Here is a 20,433-nt window from a genome sequence, read left to right as displayed (position 1 = left end):
CAGGAGAATCGCTTGAACCCAGGAGGTGGAGGTTACAGTGAGCCGAGATCGCACCACTGCACTTCAGCCTGGGTGACATAGCAAGACTCCATCTCAAAAAATTAATTAATTAATTAAATTAACTGGTAAACATAAATGTTTCTCTGAGTCCTGTGAGCTGCTCTAGTAAATTAATTAAACCCAAAAAAGGAGTTGTGAGAACCCCAACTTGAAGCCAGTCAGTCAGAAGTTCTGGAGGCCTAGACTTGTGACTGGTGTCTGAGGGAGAGGAGCAGTTTTGGAGGCTGAGTCTCCAAACTGTAGAATGTGACACTATCTACTGTATGCTGAAATAGAATTGTAGGACACCCAGTTGGGGTCTGCTGGAGAACTGATTGATTACTTGCTGGCGGGGAGAAAGCCCCACATATTTTGGGGTCACAGAAGTTTTCTGTGTTGATAATTCTTGTTTTGTTGTGAAAACAGAGGGAAAATATGGTTTGAGTGTTTTCCTAACAAAGGCAGAAAAAATACTTGAAAACGTAATGGCCGAAAACATCCCAAATTTCATTAAAGACATGAATCTACATATCCAAGAAGTGTAATGGACTTTAAGTAAGATAAACACAAAGAAACACACATTAACATATATTATAATCAAACAATTAAAATCCAAAGATAGGCAGGGCACAGTGGCTCACACCTGTAATACCAGCACTTTGTGAGGCCAAGGCAGCTGACCACCTGAGGTCAGGAGTTCCAGACCAGCTTGGCCAACATGGTGAAACCCCATCTCTACTAAAAATACAAAAATTAACCAGATGTGGTGCCACATGCCTGTGATACCAGCTACTGGGGAGGCTGAGGTAGGAGAATTGCTTGAACCCGGGATGCAGAGGTTGCAGTGAGCCAAGATCATGCCATTGCACTCCAGCCTGGGCAACAAGAGCAAAACTCCATCTCAAAAAATAATAATGATAAAAAACAATCCAAAGATAAAGAGAGAATCTTACAAGCAGCATGAGAGAAGCAATGCATTAAGTATAAGAGATCTTTAATAAGATTAAGGCTGCTTTCTCATCAGAAACCATGGAAGCCAGAAAGCAGTGGGATTTAAAAGTGCTGAAAGATAAACAACCAAAAATTCTATATCTAGAAAAAATACCTTTTCAAAATGAAGAAGAAATTGACATTTCTAGATAAAAAAAGTTAGGCTTATCCTAAAAAAAATGCTAAAGGAGTCCTTCAGACTGAAATGAAATAGACAACAGAAGTAACTCAAAGCCATATAAAGAAATAAAAAAATTCCAGTAAAGGTAAAATCAAGGGTAAATATAAAGGCAGTATTACTGTATTTTTGGTTTGTGACTCCTTTTTTTGTTTCCTATATAATTTAAGATACCGATGCCTAAAATAATCCTCGTAAATCCATGCTAATGGGGAAACAATGTATAAAGATGTAATTTGTAACAATAACAACATAAAGGGACGATGGAGCTGTATGCTATTAAAGCAAAGTTGGTATCAATTCAAACTCAATCGTTATAAATGTAGGATGTGAATTACAATTCCCTTGATAATCACCAAGAATACAACTAAAAAATACATACAAAAGGAAATGTGGAGTAAATCAAAATGGTACACTAAAAAAAAAAATCATAAAACACAAAAGAAGATGGTACTGAAAGCACTGCATAACAAAAAAAAGATATTACTTGTAGGAAAAACAGTAGCCAATGACAGAAGTAAGTCCTTCCTTATCAGTAATCATTTTAAATGTAAATGGATTAAGATCACCAATTAAAAAAGACAGGTAGAAAGGATAAAGAAAAATAATCCAACTATATAATGTTACAAGAATCTCATTTCAGGCCAGGTGTGGTGGCTCATGCCTGTAATCCCAACCCTTTGGGAGGGCGAGGTGGGTGGATCATGAGGTCAGGAATTTGAGACCAGCCTGGCCAACATGGTGAAACCCCATCTTTACTAAAAATACAAAAATTAGCCAGGCATGGTGGTGCATAATCCCAGCTACTCAGGAGGCTGAGGCAGGAGAATCACTTGAACCTGGGAGGCGGAAGTTGCAGTGAGCTGAGATTGCACCGTTGCACTCCATTCTGGGCAACAGAGGCAGACTCTGTCTCAAAAAAAAAAAAAAAAAAAAAAAGAATCTCACTTTAGATTCAAAGACACAAGTAGGTTAACAGTGAAAGAATAAAAAGATATTCTGTACAAACAGTAATTGAAAAAGAGCTGGGGTGGCTATACTAACATTAGATAAAATAGACTTTAATAACACAATTGTTGCTAGAGACAAAGAAAGGTATTATATATTAACAAAAGAGTTAATTCATCAAGAAGATGTACCAATAAGCATATGCAAACCAAACAAGGTCTCAAAATGTATGAAGTAAAACATTCACAGAATTGAAGGAAGAAATCGTTTTATAATAATAGTTGAAGATTTCTATACCACTTTCAAAAATAACTAGAACATCTAGACAGAAGAACAATAAGGAAATAGAGGACTTGAACAACAGTATAATCCAACTAGACCTAACATACATATATACACTGCCCCCCAAGTCCAACACAAAAGGATATGCATTCTTCTGGAATGCATATGGAACATTCTCCAAGATATACCATCTATTAGGCCACAAAACAAGTCTCAATAAATACATCTTCTCTGACCACAATGGAATTAAAGTAGAAGTCAATTATGGAAAGAAAACTGAAAATTTTAGACATATGTGAAAATTAAACAACGTATTCTTTTTTTTTTTTTTTTTTTTTTTTTTTTTTTTTTTTTTTTTTTGAGACGGAGTCTCACTCTGTCGCCCAGGCTGGAGTGCAGTGGCGCGATCTCGGCTCACTGCAAGCTCCACCCCCCGGGTTCACGCCATTCTCCTGCCTCAGCCTCTCGAGTAGCTGGGACCACAGGCGCCCGCCATCACGCCCGGCTAATTTTTTGTATTTTTAGTAGAGACGGGGTTTCACCGTGTTAGCCAGGATGGTCTCTATCTCCTGACCTTGTGATCCGCCCCTCTCGGCCTCCCAAAGTGCTGGGATTACAGGCGTGAGCCACTGCGCCCGGCCTGACAACATATTCTTAAATAACAAATGGCTCAAAAATGAAACAAAAGGAAAATCTGAAGATACTTTGAGATAAATGAAAATGAAAACACAACATACCAAAATTTATAGGATGCAGGAAAAGCAGAGCTCAGAGAGAAATTTATAGCAGTAAATGCCTACATTAAAAAAGAAAGATCTCAAATCAGCAATCTAATTTTACAACTTAAGAAACTAGAAAAAGCAAATTAAACCCACAGCCAACAGTAAAAGGAAACGATACAGATTAGAGTTCAATGAAATAGAGAATAGGAAAAATAAAAACAAAATCAAAAATTAATTATTTGAAAAGATCAACAAAATTGACAAAAGTTTAGCTAGACTAAGAGAAAGAGGAGGCACAAACAACTAAAATCAGATATGAAGGTAGATACATTACTACTGACCTTAAAGAAATAAAAATTATTTATAATGATATTCTATGATTATACTATCATTATATGTACACCTATGAACAATTGTACACCAACAAATGCACTGATTTCATACCAACAAAAATTAAGTATACAAATTCCTAGAAACACACAGTTTACCAAAACTGGCTCTAGAAGAAATATAAAATCTGAACAGACCTATAACAGTAAAGAGATTAAAAAATCAGTAAGCAAAAATCTCCCAACAAAGAAAAGTCCAAGATCAGATAGCTTCATTGATAAATCTACCAAACATTTCAAAAATTAACACCATGAACACTAAATAATAACTTATGAATGCAAAGAGGAAAACAACAGACACTGGTGTCTACTTGAAGGTAGAGGGTGGGAGGAAAGACAGGAGCAGAAAAGATAACTATTGGGTACTGGTCTTAATACCTGGGTGATGAAATAATATGTATAACAAACCCCCATGACATGAGTTTACCTATGTAACAAATCTTCACGTGTACCCCCAAACCTAAAATAAAAGTTAAAAAAAAAGAATTAACACCAATCTTTCCCAAATTCCTCCAAAATCTGTGAGAACACTTCCTAATTCTCAGGCAAGCATTATCTGATAACAAAGCTAGACAAAAATACCAGAAGAAAAGAAAACTATACAGCAATATTCCTTTTGAATATAAATGCAAAAATCCTCAATAAATCCTAGCAAACTGAACTCAACAACATATTTAAAAGGTTATACATGATGATGAAGTGAGATTTATTCCAAGAATGCAAGAGTGATTTAATATACAAAAATCAATCATAACACACCACATTAATAGAATGAAGGGGAAAAATAAATTACACAATAATCTCAATTGATGCAGAAAAAGCTATGCCCAGCTAATTTCTGTATTTTTAGTAGAGGTGGGGTTTCATCATGTTGGCCAGGCTGATCTTGAACTGCTGACTTCAAGTGATCCACCCATCTCGGCCTCCCAGAGTGCTGGGATTACAGGCGTGAGTCACTGCACCCGGCCAGAAATTTATTTTCTTACAGTTCTGGAGGATGGAAGCCCAAGATCAATGTGTCAACAGATTTGGTTTCTTCTGAGCCTCTCTCAGCTTGCAGGTGGTTGTGGTTTTGCTCCCTCTTCACATGGTCATCCTTCTGTGCACATGCACCCCTGATGTCTTTTTCTGTGTCCAAATTTCCTTTCTTTTAAGGATATCAGTCAGACTGGAGGAGGGCCAACCCTAATGGCTTCATTTTAATTTAATCATCTCTTTAAACACTTGCTCTCCAAATATGCTTACATTTTAGGGTACTGGGGTAAGGACTTCAATATATGAATTTTGGAGGGACACAATTCTGCCAATAACACCCCAAAGTATCAGAAAAGACAATGATGCCCACTTTTGCCACTGCTGTTCAACATTGAACCAGACGTCCTAGCCAGAGCAACTATGCAAAAAGAAATAAAATGTATCCAAATTGTAAAGGAGGAAGTAAAACTTACTGTTTGCAGATGACATGACCCTATATATAGTCTCCTCTCTCTCTCTCTATATATATGTATATATACACATATATGTATATATACACACACATATATACGTGTGTGTATATATATACACACACGTATATATGTGTGTGTATATATATACACATATATATACACACACGTATATATGTGTGTGTATATATATACACATATATATACATATATACACATATATACATATATACACACATATATACATATATACACACATATATATACATATATATACACTATATATACACATATATATACATATATATACACACATATATATCTCCAAGGAATGCACCAAAAACATATGATAGCTAATAAACAAATTCAGCAAAGTTGAAGGATGCAAAATCAGAACACAAAATCAGTTTTGTTTTTATATATCACTAATGAACAATCTGAAAAGAAAATTAAGAAAATTCCATTTACAATAGCACACAAAATAATAAAATGCCTAGAAATAATGTAAACCAAGGAGGTGAAGGACTTGTATACTGAAACTACAAACCACTGCTCAAAGAAATTAAAGAAGGTCAAATAGATGAAAAGCCATCCCATGTTCATGGATTGGAAGATTTTAATATTGCTAAAATAGCAATACTACTTACATTGATCTACAGATTCAATGTAATCCCTATCAGAATTTCAATAGCCTTTTTTTTGAAGAAATGAACATGCTCATCTTCAAATTAATAATGAATTGCAAGGGACTCTGAACAGCCAAACAATACTGAAAAAGAACAAAGTGGAGGACTCACTCTTCTGATTCCAAAACTTACTACAAAGCCACAGTAATAAAATAGTGTGGTACTGGCATAAAGATAGGCATATAGACCAGTGGGATAGAACTGAAAATCCAGAAATAAACCCAATTATGGGCAAGTGATTTTCAACAAGGGTTACAAGATCATTCAATGGGGAAAGAATAGTCTCTTCAACATATGGTGTTGGGACAAATAAGTATCTACATGCAAAAGGATAAAGCTGAACCCAAACCCAACACCATATACAAAAATTAACTCAAAATTGATTAACAACCTATATATAAGAGCTAAAACCATAAAACTCTTAGGAAAAACCATAAGGGTAAATCTTCATGATCTTGAACTTGGCAGCGGATTCTAAGGTATGACACAAAAGCATGAGTAACAAAAGAAAAAATAAATTTCTGCCTTAGTCTATCTGTGCTGCTGTATAACAGAATGCTACAGACTGTGTAATTTATAAAATAAATTTATTAGCTCACAGTTCTGGAGGCTAGGGAGTCTAAGGTCAAGGCACTGGCAGGTTTGGTGCCTGGTGAGGCCATTCTCTTCCAAGATGGCACCTTGCCTGCCACTTGGATCCTCACATGGCAAAAGGCAAGAACTCTGGAGAGGAACTCTGTCTTCACATGGCAGAAGAACAACAGAGGCAGAACCAGCTCCCATAATTCCTTTTTATAGGGGCATTGATCCATTTGTGAGGGCCCTATCCTCTTGAAATACCTCCCATTAGGCTTCATCTCCCAACTCTGTTGTGTTGAGGATTAAGTTTCCAAAACTTGAGTTTTGGAGTGGGGCAAAAACATCCAAACCAAAGCAGCTGAATTTCCTCAAAGTTAAAAACTGTAAGGCATCAAGGGACATTATCAAGAATGTAAAAAAGCCTAGGCACCATGCATAGACCACTGGGTGAGGGATAAGGTAATTTTGGGCAGGTCAATGGGTCAAAGCTAATTTCAATTATAAGCATAAGACTGGAATGGTCATTCACTGAGGAAGATCAAACTGGGTGTTTGTTTTAACATTTGTTGAATTTTCTAACTATGGATCCCTGTTTCTTATTGTTACCAAACTTGATAAAGATCTGAAAGTTGGAGGCCATGACTTGCTTGTTGTAACATATTAAATCAAGAAAGAGGGATCCACACAGCCTCCCCCTACCACATCATCCCCCACTGCTTTGGAAGTGCACACATACAGGCAGATGTCACCACCCCTCCCCTACCAGCACACATGCATGCACACTTTGTTGTCCTGCCACCACTAGCACTAATGCATACATACAAACACCACTGTCCCACCCTCGCTGGCACCCTGCCCCTGCTGATACATGCACACCCTGCTGCACCGCTGCCACTGTTGGCACATATGCAGGAGTGCAGACCTGCTGCCACTGCCCCAACAAAGGGCTTTGGTCAGCACTCACCATCGAAGTGTTGTTACCAGCAGACTGTGAACACCTCAGCCCCTCCAGTGCAGGAGGTGATTAACCTTGAGAGGCCAGAGAACAAACCTGTGCTGTGGGCCTGGTACCAGCCCCCCAGGGTTGCGCATGCAGCCCAGTAGTACTGAGGTAAGAATTGGACCCCTGACGTCTTCCAGAAATGAAGCCAGTTGACTGAACCCACCTTATACCACAGTAAAACCCTCACACGCATCAAAGAATATAAAAGCAAAAAAACCCCATCCAAAGGACATCAACTTCAAAGGAACATCGGCCCAAGCAGATGCGAAAAAAGCAGTGCAAGAACTCTGGCAACTTAAAAAGCCAGAGTGTCTTCTTACCACCAAACAACCACACTAATTCCCCATCAATGGTTCTTAACCAGGCTAAAATGACAGACAGAATACGGAATCTGGATATGAACTAAGATCATCAAGATTTAGGAGAAAGTTGAAACCCAATCCAAAGAATCTAATGAATCCAATAAACAATACAAGAGCTGGAAGATGAAACAGTCACTTTATGAAAGAATCAAACTGAACTGATGGAGCTGAAAAACTCACTCCAAGAATTGGAAGTATTAATAGCAGAATAGACCAGGCCGAGGAAAGAATCTCAGAGCTTGAAGACTAGTCCAACAAAAATAAAAAAAAAGAATAAAAAAGAATGAACAAAACCTCTGACAAATATGGGATTATGTAAAGAGACCAAACCTACGACTCATTGGCATCCCTAAAACAGAGGGAGAGAAAGCAAGCAAGCATATTTCAGGATACTGTACACTAAAAATTTCCCAACCTCTCCAGAGAGGTTGACATTCAAATCCAGAAAAAGCAGAGTACCCCTATGAGATACTATACAAAATGACCATCCCCAAGACATAGTCATCAGATTCTTCAAGGTCAACGTGAAAGAAAAAATATTAAAGGCAGCTAGAGAGGAGAGGCAGGTCACCTACAAAGGGAACCCTATCAAGCTAACAGTGGACCTTTCAGCAGAAATCCTGTAAGTCAGAAGAGATTGGGGGCCTACATTCAGCAATCTTAAAGAAAAGAAACTCCAACCAAGAATTTCATATCCACCCAAACTAAGCTTCATAAGTGAAGGTAAGAAAATGCTAAGAAAATTCATTGCCACCAGACCTTACAAGAGGTCCTTAAGGGAGTGCTAAACGTGGAAATGACAGACTGTTATTTACCACCACAAAAACACACTTAAGGACATAGACCATTCACACTATAAAGTAACTGCACTATCAAGTCTGCATAACAACGAGCTAATAGGTTTGTTAGGTTTGTTTTGACAGGATCAAATCTGCACATATTAATATTAACCTTGAAAGTAAATGGGTTATATGCCATACTTAAAAGGCACAAAGTGGCAAGTTAGATAAAGAAGGAAGACTCAACTCTATGCTGTCTTCAAGAAATCCATCTCAGGCAGGGCGTGGTGGCTCACACCTATAATCCCAGCACTTTGAGAGGCCAAGGAAGGTGGATCACCTGAGGTCAGGAATTCGAGACCAGCTTGGCCAACATGGCAAAACCCCATCTCTACTAAAAATACAATAATTAACCAGGCGCGGTGGCAATGTGCCTGTGATCCCAGCTACTTGGGAGGCTGAGGCAAGAGGCAGAGATTGCAGTGAGCTGAGATCACGCCACTGCACTCCAGCCTAGGCGACAGAGCAAGACTCAGTTCCAAAAAAAAGAAATCCATTTCACATACAATGACACCCATAGGCTCAAAGCAAAAAGATGGAGAAAAATCTACCAAGCAAATGGAAAACCAAAAAAAGCAGGGGTTACTATTTTAATTTCAGACAAAATAGACTCTAAACCAAGAATGATTTTAAAAAGACAAAGAATGGCATTACATAATGATAAAGGGTTTGATTCAACAAGAAGAATTAACTATCTTAAATATATATAATCCCAACACTGGAGCACTCACATTCATAAAATAAGTTCTTAGAAACCTATCAGGAGACTTAGATAACCACACAATAGTGGTGCAAGACTTCAACACCCCACTGACAGTATTAGACAGATAATTGAGGCAGAAAATTAAGAAAGATGTTTGAGACCTGAACTCTACACGACCAAATGGACCTAACAGACATCTACAGATCGCCTGAGGTCAGATCACTTGAGGTCAGGAGTTTGAGACCAGCCTGGCCAACATGGTGAAACCCCATCTCTACCAAAAATACAAAAAATTAGCCAGGCATGGTGGTGCATGCCTGTAATCCTAGCTACTTGGGAGGCCAAGGCGGGAGAATCACTTGAATCTGGAAGGTGGAGGTTGCAGTGAGCCAAGATCATGCCACTGCACTCCAGCCTGGGTGACAGAGCGAGATTCCATCTAAAAAAAAAAAAAAAAAAGAAATCAATACTAAGAAGACCTTTCAAAATCATACAATTACTTGGAAATTAAGCAATCTGCTCCTGAATGACTTTTGGGTAAACACTGAAATTAACACAGAAATCAAAAAAATCAAAAAATTATTTGAAACTAATGAGAACAAGGATATAACATACCAGAAACTCTGAGACACAGCTAAATTAGTGTTAAGAGGAAAGTTTATTCTGCTAATCGCTCACATCAAAAGGTTAGAAAGATCTCAAATTGACAACCTGACATCACACCTGGAGGAACTAGAAAAATAAGAGTAAACCAATCCCAAAGCTAGAAGAAGAAAAATAACCAAAATTAGAGTGGAACTGAATGAATCTGAGATGTGAAAAAACACACAAAAGATCAACAAAACCTTTGTTTTTTGAAAGAATAAATAACATAGACTGCTAGCTAGACTAAGAGAGAATATCCAAATAAACATAACCAGAAACAACAAAAAGGACATTACTACTGACACCACAGAAATACAAAAAAACCCTCAGAGGCTATTACAAACACCTCTATGCACAAAAACTAGAAAATCTAAAGGAACTGGATGAATTCCTGCAAACACACAATCTCCCAAGATTGAACCACGAAGAAACTGAAACCCTAAACAGACTAATAATGAGTTCCAAAACTGAATCAGTAATAAAGAGCCTACCTACCAATCAGAAAAAGCCCTGAACGAGACAAATTTACAGCTGAATTCTACCAGACGTATAAGAGTTGCTACCAATCCTACTGAAACTATTCCAAAACATTCCTCCCTAACTCATTCTTTGAGGCCAGCATGATTCTGATACCAAAACCTGGCAGAAGCATCAAAAAAAGTAAACTTCAAGCCAATATTCCTAATGAACACAGATGCAAACATCCTCAACAAAATATTAACAAACTGAATCTAGTAGCACATCAATGACCTAAGTGGCCATTAGTCAAAAAGCTAATCCACCATGATAACATTAGCTTTATTCCTGGGATGCAAGGTTGGTTCAACATACAAAAATCAATAAATGTGATTCAGCACACAAACAGAACTAAAAACAAAAACCACATGATCATCTCAACAGATGCTGAAAAGGTTTTCTATAAATTCAACATCTATTCATCTTAAAAACTCTCAACAAGCTAGGCACTTAAGGAATATACCTCAAGATAACAAGAGCCATCTATGACAAACCCACAGCCAACATCATACTGAATGGGCAAAAGCTGGAAGCGTTCCCCTTGAAAAACAACAAGACAACGATACCCACTCTTACCACTTCGATTCAACACAGTACTGGAAGTCCTAGCCAGAGCAATCAGGCAAAAGACAGAAATAAAAGGCATCCAAATAGGAAGAGGGGAAGTCAAATTATCTCTTTAGAGACTATATGATTTTATACCTAGAAAACCTCATAGCCTCTACCCAAAAGCTTCTAGATCTGATAAACAACTTTAGCAAAGTTTCAGGATACAAAAATCAATGTACAAAAATCCATAGCATTTCTATACACCAACAATGTCCAAGCTGAAGAACTAAATCAAGAACACAATCCCATTCACAATAGCCACACACAGAAAATAAAATACCTAGGAATACAGCTAACGAGGGAAGTGAAAAAGCTCTACAACAAGAATTGCAAAACTACAAAATGCTGTTGAAAGAAATAAGAGACAACACAAACAAATGGAAAAACATTCCATGCTCAAGAATAAGAAGAATCAATTTTTTTTTTTTTTTTTTTTTGAGACGGAGTCTCACTCTGCCACCCAGGCTGGAGTGCAGTGGCTGATCTCAGCTCACTGCAAGCTCTGCCTCCTGGGTTCATGCCATTCTCCTGCCTCAGCCTCCTGAGTAGCTGGGACTACAGGCGCCCACTACAATGCCCGGCTAATTTTTTGTATTTTTAGTAGAGACGGGGTTTCACCGTGTTAGCCAGGATGGTCTTGATCTCCTGACCTCGTGATCCTCCCGCCTTGGCCTTCCAAAGTGCTGGGATTACAGGTGTGAGCCACCGCGCCCCGCCAAAAGAATCAAGGTTGTTAAAATGACCATGCTGCCCAAAGCAATGTACAGATGCAGTGCTATTCTGATCCAACTACAAAATAAAGGAAAGAAAAGAAAGAAAGAAAGAAAGAAAGAAAGAAAGAAAGAAAGAAAGAAAGAAAGAAAGAGAAAGAAAGGAAGGAAGGAAGGAGGGAAGAGGGGGGTGGGGGAAGGAGGGAGGAAGGGAGGGAGGAAGGAAGGAAGGAAAGAAGGAAGGAAGGGAAAGACAAAGAGAGAGAGAGAAAGAAAGGAAAGGAAGGAAGGAAGGAAGGAAGAAAGAAAGAAAGAAAAAAGAAAGAAAGAAAGAAAAAGAAAGGAAGAAGGAAAGGAAGGAAGAAAGGAAGGAAGGGGAGGAAGGGGAGGAAGGGAAGGAAGGGAAGGAAAGGAAGGAAAGAAGTGAAGAAAGAAAGAAGGAGGGGGAGGAAGAGGGATCACGTATGAAATAGTGAATAAGGTTAACAGCAATGACAGTGATCACGGACAGGCGATGCTCCTAGCATCCCCTAAGTGGCAATAAAGAGCACAAAAGGAAGTGAAAAAGCCTAAGGAATGGGGGGTAAAAATTTGCAGAGCATATATCTAATAAGGGTCTAGTATTCAGAATATATAAATAACTCTTATAGTCAATAACAAGAAGACAAACAACCCAATTACAAAATGGGATATGAATTTAATAGACGTTACTCCAAGGAAGATACACAAATGGCCAACAAGTCCATGGAAAGATGTTCAACATCTTCAACATCATTAGTCATTAGTTAAATGAAAATCAAAACTACAATGAAATACCACTTCACACTCGCTAGGATCACAGTAATTTTAAAAATAAAAGAAAGAGAAAAAATAAATAATAAAAAAAGATAAAAGTTTTGGTGAGGACTGGAGAAATTGGAACTCTAATACTTTGCAGATGACAATGTGAAATGTTTCAGCCCCGGTGAAAAACAGTTTGGCAATTCCTCATAAAGTGGCACATATGACCCAGTAATTCTAGTCTTTGGTATATACCCCAAAGAATCGAAAACAAGTAGTCAGACAAACTCTTGCACACAGATGTTCACAGCCCCACTTTCCCCAATAGTCAAAAGGCAGAAACAACTCAGATATCCACCAACTGATGAATGTATAAGCAGATCATTGTATATACATACAAAAGGATATTATTCAGCCAGAAAAATGAATGAAGTACTGATAAATGCTACAATGTGGATGAACCTTATAAACATCATGCTAGATGAAAGAAGCCAGACATAAAGGTCAGATATTTTATGATTCCATTTACATGAAATATCCAGAATCATAAATCTACAGAGATAGCAGATTGTTGGTTGTCAGGAGGTGGGGGAAAGGGGAAATGGAGGTATGGGGTTCTGGTTTTGGGTAATGAAAATGGTTAGGAACCAGACAGATGTACACAGCATTGTGACCCTACTAAATGTCACTGAATATCACTTTAAAACAGTTAATTTTGCTATGTAAATTTCACCTCAAGTTTTTTAAGAAAGGAAAAAAGATACCAAAAAAAAGAAGGAATAACTGAGAGCACACTGTCTCTGAGGAGGCAGATGGCAACAGAATCAGTAGTACAGATGGAAGAAAACTGATTAAATTCTTTTTTGTACTTCGTATATTTTCAGACATGGTTATCACCTTCTGTAGCACTTCAGGAAAAATCTGGCAAAAATGATGGCTATATTATTGGGATATAAACTGCAAAATAGTAATAATAATATCAGTTGACATTTATTTATGTGCTAGGCATTTTGCTAAAAGATTTATATAAATTATTTCACTTAAGCCTAACACTCTATGGAACAGACTTCATTATTCTCTTTTACAGATGAGGAAATAAGAGAAACCATGTAATTTGTTTAATCTCATAGAAATATTAAGAAGCAAAACTGTGAATCAAATCCAGGTTTTTATGATCTTAAAGTCTATGTTCTCCAACATCACACTATACCGTCTCCAGATTGAAAGAAGGAAAAGCCTGTGATCAGCAAGAGGATAAAGGCCTATGATACACAATGGGAATACCACTGTTTCTCCTAGATCTGGGAGAATGACTAATGTTTAACTTTAGTTCAGAAACTGAAACAAGTGGTAAACATTTATTGAGCATTTACTATGTGCTGGGCATTATTCTAAGCATATTACAAATATAAACTCATTTAATCTTTACAGCAACTCTATAAATATGAAACATAGGATTATTATCCCAATTTTACATATGAGAAACTAAACTACAGATGGGTTAAATAATTGGTTGAAAATCACCTAACTAGTAAGTAGCAAAACCAAGAATCCAGGCAATTTGTCTTTAGAGCCCATGCTCTTAACTAGCACTATATATATATGTGTATATATATATATATACATATATATACATATATATACATATATATATACATATATATACACATATATATACATATATACATATATATATACATATATATATATTCTCTCTCTCCTTTTAAAGCATTCTGCAAGTAAGGAAATTGAGGCTTAGAGGTTATGCGCTTTGCCTAAGATTGTTTATTAAGTGGTCTCAGGGTATTTGAACATTGGGTAACTAACTACAAAGTCCATGCCTTTCCACTGCACTGCTTGTAAAGATCACCAACATAAGATGATGGGCATGAATAAACTGCGTCCAAGGGGTGGGTATAGAGCAAGAATTCTCAGTCAAGAATCTTCAAAGATGAGGAAATTGTTAAAGCTAACATGCACAGCAGCCGGGCGCGGTGGCTCACGCCTGTAATCCCAGCACTTTGGGAGGCTGAGGAGGGCGGATCACGAGGTCAGATCGAGACCATCCTGGCTAACGGGGTGAAACCCCGTCTCTACTAAAAATACAAAAAATTAGCCGGGCGTAGTGGCGGGCGCCTGTAGTCCCAGCTACTCGGGAGGCTGAGGCAGGAGAATGGCGTGAACCCGGGAGGCGGAGCTTGCAGTGAGGCGAGATCACGCCACTGCACTCCAGCCTGGGCGACAGAGCAAGACTCCGTCTCAAAAAAAAAAAAAAAAAAAAAAAAAAAAAAGCTTATATGCACAGCTATACTACTATCAAACTATATTTCATGAACCTCAAAAGTAAATCTAAAATCCAAGGTCTAAGTAAAGTGGAAGCTGATGATACTTTCTCTTCACAGTAGTCTCCCTCTAATTATTCTGGCCTCCAAAGTTCAGGTATAATTACACAAATGAAAACAGAATTGCAAAGCACTGAACAAAAAAAATCATAGAAATTTCTCTCATATAAGAAAGTGAATAAAGACAGGACCTATTTAAAAGTGAAAAGGAGAAGTAAAAATAAAAATGACAAAATAAAGCTGAGGATAAAAGCAAGATTTATACCTTTTTAAAAAGATGTTTTAAAAGGTATTTATAAAGATGTTAGCGGAATAATCAACATGATTGAATAATATGCTCCAATAAGTAATTAAAAGGAAAATTAAATTTTGTTGAAAAGAATAAAAATTGGTAGAATAGCAGACAAGACTGTCTAATATGCCAGCTTTATCTTTCATCACTCTCTTAGATGTTAACCACCAGCCTTGGTGGCCTTCTTTCAGTTCCTCATATATACTAACCTCTCTTGTTACATACACTAATTTATTCATTCACCAAAAATTGCTGGGCACCTACCATGTACCAAGCATCATGCTAGGTGACTGGATGAGTGGTAAATACTCTTTGCTCTCAAGAAGCTCACATACTAGTGAAAGAGACAGACATTAAATAGCCACAAAAGTGTTAAATGTAGTCATGATAAAGGAAAGTGCCAATAGGGAAAAGTACAAGGTACTATAATTGTATACAGCAGTCTAATGTATTATGAAAGGTTGAGAAGGCCTTTTCCTGTGGAAATATTTAAATCAAGACCTAAAGGATGAACAGTGGCTCAGCAGGCAGAGGAAACAACACAGCTTATCCCAGGATGTGGGGTGAGTGAAGGAAAAAAGTGAGTGTGTATGAAAGTGATGAGAAATATGAACAAGATAACTCCCAGAAAATTGTTATTAGCAACCAAGTAGATGATGGTACCATTTATTGAAACAGAGAACTCCAGAATGAAAGCAAGTCAATGGGATAAGATTATGAAATTAATTGCAGACAATTAATTGATGTACTGGTGAGACAATTAAGTGGTCATAAGCAATAGGCAGTTGGACACATAGGTTTAGGGCTTAGAGCAAAAGTTTGGGCTATGCAAATACACTCTGGAAAAGTACCTGTATATATAAGTGAAGTTATGGGAGAAGATCAGCTAAATCACTTCGGGATAATATAGTGCATAAAAAAGACAAGTACCAAGCATTTAGAGGACATGAGAAAAAAAGTAACTAGAAAGAATGAAAACCAGGAAAGTATACTAACATAAAACAAGGAAAGAGATTATTTCAATGAGAGAGATTTGAAATGCTACTGAGAGGTCAAGTGAAATGAAAATATTTGCTCTTTGGCTCAGAACATTTGTTTGTTCTTGAGCTGGATAAATTTATATTCATCCTTCAGGATTCAGCTGAGTTATTTCTTCTATTCAGCATTTCCAGACTCCTAATTCTGTCTTATGTACCCATCCTACATGTACCCTGTACATATCATTATCATAGCATTTATCATTCTGTGTCATAATTGTAACTGCCTATATACTTGTGTCCATATTTCCACCATGCTTGAAATTTTCAAATGTGTGAAGAAGGAAGACTGTGGGTCTGGATCAACATTTTGTCTCCCCTAAATGCAGTCTTTCTCACGTTTATGTCTCATCTTCACCAAGCAACTAACATAGTACCTGGCTACAAGGTTAGTACTCAGTAAATAGTTGTCACCATTTATTTATTTAGTATCTATTATATGGCAATAACTGAGCTGGAGGTAGTTGAGAAAATAAGGCATTAATGATTAGACAAGGACTCCACCCTCAGGGAGCTTCTTTTCCAATTATACACAGCTAATACTTAAATAACAAATAAGAATAGTTTATTTCTTACCATTTCAGTAGTCATCATTTTTGCTACAATATGTGTTATAGTCTTTCCAAATTCTCTTTTTCCTTTCCTACGCCTCAGAATTCTTGGAAAGAAAGGTCCATGAACTCTATAGTTGAAAATATTTAGTTATAATTAAATTAACATGAAAAAGACTGACCTTGTCCTTACTTGTAAATAAAAACTTGGTACTAAGCATCTTTGAGAAATGTTTTCATCAATTATAAGTTCCTTGAGAGCAATGAGCAACTTGAGAGCAATGTAATGATTCAGATCTTTTAGATCACTGCATATTTAAATCCTTAAACTCTAAAATATTTTCATTTTAATTGATAGTACCTGGAAATCTGCATGCAACCCTCTGCAACCATTGCCTCAGCTACCTCAACCTTCCAATACAGTAGAAAAATTTCCGGGGTGTACTTTCATAATCCATTGAGTTGTAGACTCACACAAAGATGGGTTATGCCTGTGACACGGAGGCATCAGAATATTTTCGAATATACGTAATTTTAGATACTATGCTCAATTAATATATCGTTTTGTTTCAAAGGATATTATCTCCATAAAATAGTTGGCTGTTGGTCTCCCAGCAGAACTGTTTCAGCTTCTCTCTTAGTTGTTTTTATATTGTTTGCTACTCAGCACTTCTAATTAGTTCTTTCTCTTCTTCCTGCTTTTCTTTATGTTTCCTGTTCGTATCTCTATCATTTAAGTGTCTCCAACAGAAAGTCAGATAAAAAGTTTCAGTATAGCTGTTGGCTTTTATCATTACTGTCAGCCAAAAGGGACACTCTTTTTCCAATAGATATGGATTTACCAGTAATCTCTTTAGTATAATCTTTTGCATTCTCTGCTGCACTTTGATTATTGCTTTATGCTAAGAGGATGTGGCTTTAGTGTGTGTATATATATATATTTTTTTTTATTAAAGACAGGGTCTTGCCCTGGAGTATATATGTGTGTGTGTATATATATATATATATATATATATATATATATATATATATATAATTAAAGACAGGGTCTTGCCCTGGAGTATATATGTGTGTGTATATATATATATATATATATATATATTTTTTTTTTTTTTTTAATTAAAGACAGGGTCTTACCCTGGAGTGCAGTGGTACAATTATGGCTTACTGCAGCCTTGACCTCCTGGGCTCAAGCAATCCTCCCACCTCAGCCTCCCCAGTAGCTAGGACTACAGGCATGTGCCACCTTGCCTGGCTTTTTTTTTTTTTTTAAGAGGCAGGGTCTCATTACATTGCCCAAGCTGGTCTTGAACTCCTGGCCTCAAGCAGTCCTTCCACCTTGGCCTCCCCAAGTGCTAGGATTACAGGCATGAGCCTGGCCAGTACCAATATTTTTGAGCTGTATCTCAATTATTATATATTTTTGTAAAACTTATGATTTCAGGAAACTTTCTAATAATTTTCTATGCAAGTTATTAAAAACTGAATTTAAACATATAGCAGTATCCTCCAAAAGTTTCATTAAACATTTCAAAATCAAACCCACTCAGCATTTTTATATCTATTTAAGCAAGTGGTCTTGATCTTGAGAAACAGGGAACCATTCATACATTTTTTTTTTTGCTATATACCAGTTAATTAGCTGCTCCAAAAGTAAGACATCCTAAACATTCAGGAAACCACAGTAGTTTATCATGCTATCCTAGTTTTAAAATCAAAGGTATATATAGGTGTTTTTTAATCAGGTTTATTAAGGTATAATTTACATACAAGGTATTCATTTTAAGTGAACTATTCCATGAGATTTCACAAATGTATATATGTTTTTAACTCAATCACAATAATAAAGATATAAAAAATTTCCATCATACTGATAAGTTTCCTCATGCATCTTTGCAGTCCTGAACAAACATTGGTCTGCTTTCTGTCGTTACGTATTTCCCTTCCTTCAAATTTTTCTTAATAGGCTTTATTTTTCAGAGCAGTTTCAGATTTTCAGCAAAGTTGATCAAAAAGAAGAGAGTTCCTGTGTATCCCTTGTTCCCCCCGCACACACAACCTGCCCCACTATCAATATCTGGCACCAGAGTGGTACACTCGTTACAACCGATGAACCTATATTGATACATCATTATCACCCAAAGTCCATAGTTTACATCAGAGTTGACTCTTGGTGTTGTCCATTATAGGAGTTTGGACAAATGTATAATGACATGTAGCCACCATCATAGTATAATACAGAAGAGTTTCACTGCCCTAAGAATTCTCTATGCTCTGCCTCTCCCTTAATACTTGGGAACCACTGATTTTTTTTTTTTTTTTTTTTACCGCCTCCACAATTTTATCTTTCCAGAATGTCATATAGTTGGAGTCATACAGTATGTAGCCTTTTCAGATTGGCTTCTTTCACTTAGTAATATGCATTTAAGTTTCTTCCATGTCTTGTCATGGCTTGACAGGTCTTTTTCTTTTTCGTGCTGAATAACATTCCTTGTCTGGGTGTCCCACAATTTATATATTCACCTGCTGAAGGACATTTTGGTTGCTTCCAAGTTTCAGCAATTATGAATAAAACTGCTATAAACAACCATGTGCAGGTTTTTGTGTGAACATAAGTTTCCAACTCATGTGGGTAATTATCAAGGAACATGATTGCTGGATCATATGATAAGAGCATCTTTAGTTTTGTAAGGAACTTCTAAACTGTCTTCCAAAGTGACTATACTGTTTTTCCTACCAGCAATAAGTGAGAATTCCTGTTGTTCCACACCTTTCTAGGAATTTTTTATGGAATTTTATTATTTATTTATTTATTTATTTGAGTCAGAGTCTCGCTCTGTTGCCAAGGCTGGAATGCAGTGGCACAATCTCAGCAGCACGATCTCAGCTCACTGCAACCTCTGCCTCCCGGGTTCAAGCGATTCTCCTGCCTCAGCCTCCCAAGTATCTGGGACAACTGGCCTGCACCACCTTGCCTTGCTAATTTTTGTACTTTTATTAGAGATGGGGTTTTGCCATATTGGCCAGGCTTGTCTGGAACTCTTGACCTCAGGTGATCTGCCCACTTCAGCCTCCCAAAGTGCTGGGATTACAGGCGTGAGCCATCCTGCTCAGTCTCTCAATGGAATTTTAAAGTGGAATAATATACTATGCATTCTTTTGTGTCTGCTTTTTTCACTCAGCCTATTTTTGAGATCCATCCAGGTTATTGTTATTGTGTGTGTTAGCAATTTACTTCTTTTTTTTTTTTTTTTTTTTGGAAAGAGTCTCACTCTGTCACCCAGGCTGGAGTGCAGTGGTGCGATCTCAGCTCACTGCAACCTCTGCCTCCCAGGTTCGAGCAATTCTCCTGCCTCAGCCTCCTGAGTAGTTGGGATTGCAGGCACACACCACCACACCTGGCTAATTTCTGTATTTTTAGTAGAGACGGGGTTTCACCATGTTGGTCAGGCTGGTCTCAAACTCCTGACCTTGTGATCTGCCTGCCTCAGCCTCCCAAAGTGCTGGGATTACAGGCATGAGCCACCTCACCTGGCCAGCAATTTACTTCTTTATATTGCTGAGCAGTATTTCATTATAGGATTTTCTATATACAAGACCATGTCATCTGTGAATAGAGATAACTTTACTTCTTCCTTTCAAATCTGTATGCTTTTTATTTCTTTTTCTTGTCTAATTGCTCTGGCTAGAACCTCCAGTACAATTTGAATAAAAGTGGCAAGAGTAAATATCCTTATCATGCTCCTGATTGTAGGGGGAAAAACATCTCTTCTTTCACCACAAAAA

At 37.3% G+C, this 20,433-nt stretch overlaps 1 protein-coding gene across 1 annotated transcript in view; it reads right to left on the bottom strand.

The window, feature by feature from the left end:
- Window positions 1–20,433, bottom strand: part of SHCBP1L (SHC binding and spindle associated 1 like) — a 53,738-nt gene that overhangs the window by 13,200 nt on the left and 20,105 nt on the right. The window contains exon 6 of the mRNA XM_014341688.5: window positions 16,673–16,778. Coding sequence (XP_014197174.4) covers window positions 16,673–16,778 — 106 coding nt within the window. The remainder of the gene's footprint in view (window positions 1–16,672; window positions 16,779–20,433) is intronic.

The sequence above is a fragment of the Pan paniscus genome, chromosome 1, assembly GCF_029289425.2.
Source record: "Pan paniscus chromosome 1, NHGRI_mPanPan1-v2.0_pri, whole genome shotgun sequence".
NCBI lineage: Eukaryota > Metazoa > Chordata > Mammalia > Primates > Hominidae > Pan > Pan paniscus.
Note: the sequence above shows the minus strand (reverse complement) of the source record. Positions and strands in the feature narration are given on the sequence as shown.